At 46.7% G+C, this 10,000-nt stretch overlaps 1 protein-coding gene across 1 annotated transcript in view; it reads right to left on the bottom strand.

The window, feature by feature from the left end:
- galntl6 (polypeptide N-acetylgalactosaminyltransferase like 6) overlaps positions 1–10,000 on the bottom strand; it is a gene marked incomplete at both ends in the record, with an annotated part of 170,284 nt that overhangs the window by 7,055 nt on the left and 153,229 nt on the right. The window contains one exon of the mRNA XM_080534934.1: positions 4,817–4,934. Within this exon, the coding sequence (XP_080391060.1) occupies positions 4,817–4,934 (118 nt within the window). The remainder of the gene's footprint in view (positions 1–4,816; positions 4,935–10,000) is intronic.

Consider the following 10,000-nt stretch of genomic DNA (forward strand, 5'->3'; position numbering starts at 1 on the left):
CAGACACACACACACACACACACACACACACACACACACACACACAAGCATACACACAGACACACACACACACACACACACACACTGTTTAAATGCTTTATTTATGTCCACATACATGTACAATATCTAAAGGACATAAATACTATCAGTGCATTTTGACATTATGAAAACAGTCAGTTACAGTAGTGCTGAGCCAACAACCAGTTTTGCCTACACATAGGATGTTATTCACACTAAATGATGATTACAGTGGAATTTGACAGATACAGTATCAATACTGTAAAACAGACAGCTCATGGGTACAAGAAGCACTGCCTTCTCCATATTGAGCGGCTACCAATAATAGCAGATACTGAGCAATACTTTGCTAACTGTTTGGCCCTTCTCTTAGATAGACCAGCCATTTGAAGGCCTCTAACAACAAACTTATGAACATGGCCCAGGCTGCCAAATATGAAAACTAAAAGTTGACATCTGTAACCCAGTTGTGATATGGCCTGCTCCAGCTGTTGGTATTTCAATATCTTGGTTGAAAAGGCTTCCTCTAGGCTATGGTCAAAGGTGCAGCCAACTTCTAGGTGTGATTGTCATTGACAATTACAGCATCGGGGGTGTACACACACACACACACACACACACACACACACACACACACACACACACACACACAGTGCCAACAGCTCAGTCGGACTCTCTAAGTGTGTTAGAGCGGAGGAGTGAAAGAAAGTCTATATTCAATTTTCAAGTCCATGTAGTTGTAAATTGCATTATCACCATGATCTTTTTCATAGCGTTCTGCTTCATACCGTTGTTTCTCTCCTCTAAAGAAAAGCTTGAATCACCATGTGAAACAGAGTGTGTAAGTGTGTGTGTGTGTGTGTGTGCGTGTGTGTGTATGACAGTCTGCTCAGCAGGGCCCTTTATAAGTGTCTTTGAGTGGGAGAGTGAAACAATGTCTATTCTCAGAGTGTTCCGCTCGATAATCCTAGAACCAACAGAGGGAGGGCATCACCTCTCTGCACTCCTCCTGTTCTCTCTTTCTCTTTGAACTCTCTCTCTTCCTCCCCCCCCCCCCACTCACACCCCCTCACACCTCCCTGAAAGAACGGCGCACCCATAGAGAAGCATACCGCTGATCCACAGTGGAGGATTGTTCACAGGGGCCTTCGCAACCGACTGACACCTGGCTCACCTCCATCCAGCGGTGGGGAGCGAACGTGCCTTCATGTGGCCAGGAGGAAGAGATGCTGGAGCGTTTGGTGTTTTACCTGCACTAGGGTAGAGGATGTGTTTGGGGTGGTAGAGGGTGTGTTTGGGGGACTAGAGGGTGTGTTTGGGGTGGTAGAGGGTGTGTTTGGGGTGGTAGAGGGTGTGTTTGGGGTGATAGAGAGTGTTTTTGGGGTGATAGAGGGTGTGTTTGGGGCGGTAGAGGGTGTGTTCGGGGTGGTAGAGGGTGTGTTTGGGGTGGTAGAGGGTGTGTTTGGGGTGGTAGAGGGTGTGTTTGGGGTGATAGAGGGTGTGTTTGGGGCGGTAAGAGGGTGTGTTTGGGGTGATAGAGGGTGTGTTTGGGGTGATAGAGGGTGTGTTTGGGGTGGTAGAGGGTGTGTTTGGGGTGGTAGAGGGTGTGTTTGGGGTGATAGAGGGTGTGTTTGGGGGACTAGAGGGTGTGTTTGGGGTGGTAGAGGGTGTGTTTGGGGGACTAGAGGGGTGGTGTACAAGGCTTGGCAGTGGGCTCTCAAGGGACCTGACTGTTACACGTTCGGAGTAGCAGGAAGGTTTGCCTTATTAAATACTTCACAGGTCAAGCTAAGCTAGCCGTTTTCCAGCTAGCCATTTAGACACGTTCTGGGGCCAGGGTAGACACACGCTGGGCCAGTGATGAAGGGACCGCTGGCAGCAAAGATATGGGTTGAGTTTGGACATCACAAGCTGGTCAACAATCTGCCAGTTTGATGCTGTGTCAGGGCAGGGCCAGGGGCATGCTGTTTGTGTTGACAGGGAGGGGGGGGCTAGCGCTCTCCACTGGCGCTCTCTCAGGCCCTAACGCTGATGCTAACTCTCTCTCTCTCTCTATCTGTCTCTCTCTCTCTTTCTCTCACTCTCTCTGTCTCTCTGTCTCTCTCTCTCTCTCTCTCTCTCTCTCTCTGTCTATCTCTCTCTCTCTCTCTCTCTCTGTCTCTCTCTCTCTCTCTCTGTCTCTCTCGTCTTTGATGTTTCTGGTCAGAGTGAATGTCTCCAGGGAACCTGGGAGGGAAGTTAGAGGTGCTTGTCACACTCTGGGGTGTTTCATATAGCAGGAGGAGTGTGAGCTCTCTCTGTCTCTGCAGATAGTGTGTGTGTGTGTGTGTGTGTGTGTGTGTGTCTGTTCTCCTCCCTCTCTGCTCTGGCATATCAGAAGAGTCAGGCTGTCTTCCTGGGGAGCCGTGGCTTAATGGTCAAGCTCCTCCACAGGCCTCGTCTCAGCCTCACCAAGGCCCCTCGGAGGATTAATGAGGTCAAGCAGAATGACGGGGAGATCACGCATCACGGTTATTAATTATTCCCCACTAATTCATCAGCGCACAGATGATGTTGGCATACACTAACCCTCACAGAGAAGCGAGGGAAATTGAGATTTGTTGATAACATCTGTCCAGTATGTGGAGCAATCAGCGTCACCCTGATCGTCACGATAATGGGCTGCTATCTGTGACTAGTTAGTTGGGGAGTGGGTGCTGGAGGAGACTTTTTCGACGGGCGGGTGGGTGCGGTGGGGTGGGGTGGCGGGGGAATGCTAGCGTTAAGTGATGGTCTAATAATGGTCTAACGGTGCCTATTGTAGTTTCGTGTTAAATTTAAATAATTCAGAATGGTGATTATTAGGATGATCATTAGGCTGTTTTGGGGCCTCCTGCGTGTGATGCGGCTGTCCTGGTCTCTGGCAGAAAGTTGAAAACCAAACCAGACAACGGCTCTGCATCTGGGAGTTGTCGTCATGACGGTTTCAGCCAGATGGGGGTGCTGTTGTGTAACATTTTACAGTTTGAGTTCGACCGCACAACTTGTCTCGAGTCAAATCGATGGATAACCTTTTCCACGACGGAAATAACACATTCATGTCTGAACAAGTCGGAGGTCTCATCGCCAGCATGACAGGACGGCATTCAGATTCCTAAATGGACTGACAGGCTGGGGGGGAGAGGGGAGAGAGACAAAGCAACAGGGTCTATAAAAAGACACAATGAGATCCAGAACGACAGAATAGGAGATTGTTATAAAAAGATAGAATAGAGAGAGAGAAGAAAGAACGTCAGAATGAATGAGAGAAAAATGAGAGAGCCTATACAAAAGACAAGACCAAGAGAGAGAGAGAGAGAACAAGAGGGAGAGAGAGAGAGAACAAGACGGAGAGAGAGAGAACAAGAGGGAGAGAGAGAGAGAGAAAGAGAGAGAGAGAACAAGAGGGAGAGAGAGAGAGAGAAAGAGAGAGAGAGAGAGAGAACAAGAGGGAGAGAGAGAGAGAGAGAAAGAGAGAGAGAGAGAACAAGAGAGAGAGAGAGAGAGAGAGAGAGAGAGAGAGAGAGAGAGAGAGAGAGAAAGAGAGAGAGAGAGTATAGATAAAACGATAGCATGGCAGAGATAAAGATAAAACAGGGGAGAGCAGAGAGAGAAAAACAGAGCGAGCGAGGCAGGTAAGTCAGACAGGAGGGGAACTCAGAACACTCAGTTTCTCACGGCGGAATCAGAAGGTAATCAACTGGTAGTGGCAAGCAAGCCAAACATCAATGAGACCTTGACAATGAGTCATTAGCTGGAGAACAGAGCTCACGCTGAACATTGCCTTCGCCTCGACGAGTCATTATTTGAGGCTGCCAGGCACAGCGAGGTGTTGTGTCAGAGCTGTGGAGGGGTAACACACTGGAGACAGAGAGCAATTCTCTTTGGGCCCAAAGTCGTTCCAGTTTAATAAAGTTGTCTGGGAGGCAGAGAGACCTGTCTGGAAAAGGCAGGAGGGCCAATGTCTGACGAGGAAAGAGGTGTGAAGAAAACCGTCTTTTGCAGCGTGCACGTACACACGCATGCACGCACTCACATACACACGCACGCACGCACACACACACACACACACACACACACACACACACACACACACACACACACACACACACACACACACACACACACATACAATTTATATTCGTTTTACATTTATTCTAATTTACAGCCTACATAATTATTGTTCTATTGCTCTTCTTGCCATTTTCTTTAAAAGATGTTTTCTTATATATATTGTTGTTTTTTATGTCCTATGCATCAACCTCAATTGACCAAGTCAATTTCCTGTATGTGCAATTATACTAGACTAGTAAAAATGATTTTGATTCTGATTCTGATTAGCGGTTGTGCATGTCAGCCCTGATATAATCTTTAACAGACTTGACTGTATTATTCTATCATGGTGTATAATAACTGCCATTTAGCTATGAATAGTGGATTAATGAATGCAAGTGAGTGAACAGGAACTGTTGAATATTTTTTTCCCGCTAAAACTAGAACTAGGAACCTTGGGTTTATATCCACCACACTGCTTTCATTGTGCTCTCTATGATAGTGTGGTATATTCCAGAGAATACTTCAACACAACACAGAGTATTGATCCTATGATGGAGGAATGTTTTTGCTAGTGTTTTCTTGTTCACCTTCCCTCGCTTCCCGTCCCTGAACACTTCTCCTACATTATTTTGAGCTGCATAGCAGCGCTACGCCCCTGTAACCCAGCTCCCCCGTGCTCTTTTCTTCTTCTTGCTCATCTTAAATGATATCTCGTACTGCTCACCTTGAATGATATCTCATACTGCTCGCCGCCCCATATCTCCAGGCCTGTGTCATAGCCTCCCAGCTCCCAGAACCACTGTCGATTGACAGCGAAGAGGCCTCCTGCCATCACTGGGGACCTGGAGGGGAGACAGACAGAGGGGGGAAGCCAAAACATTAGCCGGTTTGTTCAATACTACAACGTTATGTTAAAATCAACTCAGAGCAATGCCAGTGGTCTCTAGTTTAATTAAGTCCCCTGATTACATGTTTTTTTCTGTCTATGTGGCTATGAGAGAAAGAGGAAGGGGGAGAGAGGGAGGGAGAGAGAGAGAGAGAGAGAGGGGGGGGGAGAGAGAGAGAGAGAAAGAGAGAAGGAGAGAGAGAGAGAGAGGGAGAGTGAGAGGGAGGGAGAGAGAAAGGGAGGGAGAGAGAGAGAGAGAGGGATAGAGAGAGAGAATGAGAGAGGGAGAGAGGGAGTGAGAGAGAGTTCAAAGAGAAAGAGAGAACGGAGGAGTACAGAGAGGTGCTGCCCTCCCACCCTTGGGTCTATCTGTTCTTTAGAGAAGAGAAACAAGGGATATCGAGCATTGGCAATGATAGAGAGAGAGAGAGAGAGAGAGAGAGAGAGAGAGAGAGAGAGAGAGAGAATACTGTCAATAACAGTGGAATGATAGATACTATTTCCAATTTATGTGTAGGTTATACATTTAACATCCCAATGACCTCCCCAAAAAAACAAGTTAAAATATTCATACGATATAGACAATGAAAGGTGGCATTTCCTATAATTCTGAGCATTCTACTCCAGACAAAATTGTCTCTCGTCTGCCTTTGTCGTGGCAGGGAGAGATGATGTGACCCACTGGTGACCCATATCTCTCTCTGCTGCTTCTGTAGGTAAACAAACGCTGTCCAAAAACCAATCATATATCCAATAATGCAAACCTTATCAAATGCTGAAGAAATACAAAATGATTGTAGGAATGCATAAATGCCTCAGAAACATTGCTCTATGTGACTGTCTATGTGACCTGTGGTATGTTTATTTTTTATTTTTTAGCTCAGTTGGTGGTGGATCTGTTTGTTGTTTTTGTTGTTGTTGTAGTGTCAGCCTGTTTTTGCAGGTCCCAGGTCTGCGAAATTATGTCATGGAACAAGTGGGTGAATGGTCGGCCATGCATTGTTTGTGTTTTTTTCGTTGTCTTTTGTCTTTGTGATTTGTAAAGACTTATCTGTGAAAAATGAATAAAGATAATTGTATCAAAAAAACTAAACTCTATCATGTAGTGGACATAATGTGTAGTAGCAGGGGTAGTGGTGGTCTAGTGGATAGTGAGTTGGACTTGTGATCGGAAGGTTGTGAGTTCGAATCCCGCCTGAAGCCACACCACTACTAGTGTGCCCTTGAGTAAGGCACTTAGCCCTCAGTTACTCCAGGGGGAATGTCCCTGTAATTCGTAATTGTAAGTCGCTTTGGATAAAGGCGTCTGCTAAATGGCAAAATTATAATGTGCTCAAACACACAGGCGAAAAAGCCATATTGAGTCTTCTGTACCTCTAAATCTCCTCACGCAATGTCTGGGAATAATACATGTGTCAGTTTATCTCAGTCAAAGTGTTCATCCAATCATGACGGAGAATGATAACCCTCTCACCAGATGTTGACATGCGTGCAATCGATAAACTCCTCAAAGAGCTCCACCAGACAGTCCAATCCCTGTGATTGACACTTGACAGAATATTCATCTCCAACATTCAATCCCAGGATATGAAAGCAGAGGGATTGATGCACAGTAAGCATCTCTGAGCTAACTTCCACAACTTCTGCCACCGTTAATACTATTCTAATCCTTTCTCCCTGCCTCTGCCTATTCTCTCCTTGCTTATTGTGCAGCCCCCAAACCTGTAATCACTGTTATTTCACACTCTCTTTCACGGATTAACTCTGGGAGGGTGGATTGTGGACCCTGACTCCGGCATGTTTTTAATGTTCTTCCTTGTAGCTCTGCAAAGCATTGTGGAGAATCGGAGTAATCCTGTGGGTAATGGGAACAGCTCTTTCCCCCCACACTTCGGCGACAGGGAGCCAATAAAGCGTGGGCGAATGAAATTGTAGTAATATATAAGGGCAGAGAAACGCAGGGGGAGGTTGAATTACCAAACGTCCGCTGCAGTGTCTTGTTTATGGGAGCAAAGAAAGCCGGGATCCAGGCAGAGGAGCAGTGTGGAGGCTGCCTCAGAGCTGGAGAGGTTGTATTGTCGACACTGTGTTTGTTCCTGAATTTCCCCTCAGGGATCAATAAAGTATCTACATATCTATCCATCTATCTTTTGTAGTCGGTTGTTCATACCAGCGCCAGAAAAGCACCAGGAGGCGTCTGCTCATCAGGCCTCCTCACGCCACCCTCACTAGCATCTAGTTTCAAAGAGACAGAATGCTTTTGGGCCTCTAAGCCTAGAATGTGTGTTGAGCTGAGATGTATTTTTGGGAACCACCACTATCCAGAACTTTCTATACCTCTGGAGAGCTTACAGTACTATGTGTTCGATTGTAGACATTTCTGAAGAAAGGCAATCATAGCCTTTTTTTTGTGGTTCTTCTTTCTTTCACATAAGCTCTCATCGGCAGCCTTTCAAACCCGGGAGAGGTTTCTGACCTGAATGAGGCGGGAGGGGGTCAAAGGGTAGCTACAGTCGTTGTCTCTGACCAGCATCACCAGCTGAACGGACAAAAGGCAGCGGAATGAGCTGCTGTAGTGGCAGCTGGACGGTGAGAGTAGGGCGCCAAAATCAATTTGCTCCTGGGCTGTAATAATACCCTCTGGCCTGTATCTAATAAAGCTCTGGAATATCAGTCCACTCAATTAAGACGAGTAATGGAGGAGAAAGTACTGCTGGTCCGGATTTTTTTTTTTAATCTATTTCTCCCACCACCCCTTCCAACAACAGCCTACAAACCTTATCTTCTGCCAAATTAAATAGTGTTTCTCTCTAAACATGGTTGTTAACCGTTATGACGGAGGTCTTTCGCCTGGGTATTTGTATAAGCGAAGGGGGGGGCAGGATTGTTGGTTTCTCCTCTGTATGTGGTCTCCTGGCCTCCACTGACACATCCCACAAAAGCAGAATCGTGGGGGGAACTTCTGCAGATGGCAACGAGGATCTGTGCTGTGCCTGAAGTCCGAGGTATCAAGTGAAGAGGAAGGGAGCCAGAACAGTGAACCACTGAACCACTCTGACACACGTCCCTGTAGCCATACAAACTGTGGCCTGTTGGTGGGGTAATTCCTAATCCAGGAAACAATGGGGGAGTCCACCTGCATCCTCAGCAGCTAATCCACAAGTAGTAAGGGCTGTATGGGGTTAAATGCACTGGAGAGGTCAAACAATGTGACCCTCACAGTGCTGCCAGCCTTGTCTAAATGGGAGTGAACTACCTGTGCAGGAGGTAGATGATGGCATAATCCACACCGATGTCTGCCTGGTAGGCAAACTGCAGAAGGGTCCAAGAATGTCTTCACCAGGGGCATTGTGTGTGATAGCACCAGTCTTTCTACGGTCTTCATGATGTGGGTTGTCAAAGCTACCGGTCTGTAGTCATTCAGAACTAGTCCTCATTGCATTCCATGTGTTAGAATGAGCCCATCCTCCGATTTCTACCTCCTCCAGCCTCCCCTGGTGGTCTTTTCGCCATGGTGGGTTTGTCTTCGGTTATTTCTTTCTTTAATTGGTAAGTGTGGTAAGTGTTAATTAACCAGTAGTTTACTGAACAGACTCTTTCTTTCTTAAATAAAAAGAAGTATGTCAATACTGCTGCAACCTACTAATAAAAAAGTACAATTAAAAAAAAAAGTAAATCTAAATATTATTCTCTCTCTCGATATACTCTCAAATAAATAAAAAATATACAAATAAATATCCATTAAGGTGCAGTATTCAGAAAATGAAGTGTACCTGAACTGTGCTGTCCTTGTGTTCATATAAGCACACATTCATTCTCCCATAAAGAATCACAATCATCCAGCAGAAGTACTGTAGCTGAGGAGCCGTGGCTGAGGCGGGCATTCATTCTCATTCAAGGCGGCTTTAGTCAATATGTCTCAGTCTGCCGGGGCCACAAGGCCAGCCCCGAGGAGATGTGGTTACTTCAGCAGGGGCGTCCTCCAGGAAGCCTTGTGTCTGCGTGAGGAGGGGACAGGCAAACTGGATATGATATTCTCAGACTGCAGCGCGGTGGCTGTATTGATTGGCTAATTAGAGGGGGATCTCTGAGGAACGTGTCGATCGATGTGGAGGAGACGGGGGAGGTTGTGTGTGTGTGTGTGTGTGTGTGTGTGTGTGTGTGTGTGTGTGGTTGGCCAGGTGGGTAAATCTGAGCAGCACAGCAGGTTCTGGACCAGTGGAGCGTGTGTGTTCAGGTCAAATCTCTTCCCGGGGCGACTCCGCAGAGGCTGCTGGTGTCCCTGTCCTCCTGCCAGCTGCTGATACAGGACTGATACAGGACTGATGTAGGACTGATACAGGACTGATGTAGGACTGATACAGGACTGATGCAGGACTGATACAGGACTGATCTAGGACTGATACAGGACTGTTCTAGGATTGATACAGGACTGATACAGGATTGATCTAGGACTGATACAGGACTGTTCTAGGATTGATACAGGACCGATACAGGACTGATACAGGACTGTTCTAGGATTGATACAGGACTGATACAGGACTGGGAGGAACAATTCTGTGCTTGCACCCTGCAGCACACACTAAATCACTGTCACACATACATACACACACACACACAAACACACACACACACACACACACACACACACATACACTCACACTCACTCACTCACTCATGCACACACAAACACACACACACACACACACACACTCACACACACACACACACACACACACACACACACACACACACACATTCACGCACACTCACACACTCAAGCATGTAAATACACACACACATACAGATGCATAGCACCACACACACACACACACACACACACACACACACACACACACACATGCACACGCACGCACTGCACACACATACACAGGCTCGGCGAAGGCACAAGCCTTCACACACGCACAAGTATTGTCGTCCCACACTCATCAATGTACATGTTGTTCCAGCCTCACTGACACGCATAAATTAGGATAAATTACACCCCCGCTGTCCTGACAC

The sequence above is a fragment of the Nansenia antarctica genome, assembly GCF_963989245.1.
Source record: "Nansenia antarctica genome assembly, chromosome: 6".
NCBI lineage: Eukaryota > Metazoa > Chordata > Actinopteri > Argentiniformes > Microstomatidae > Nansenia > Nansenia antarctica.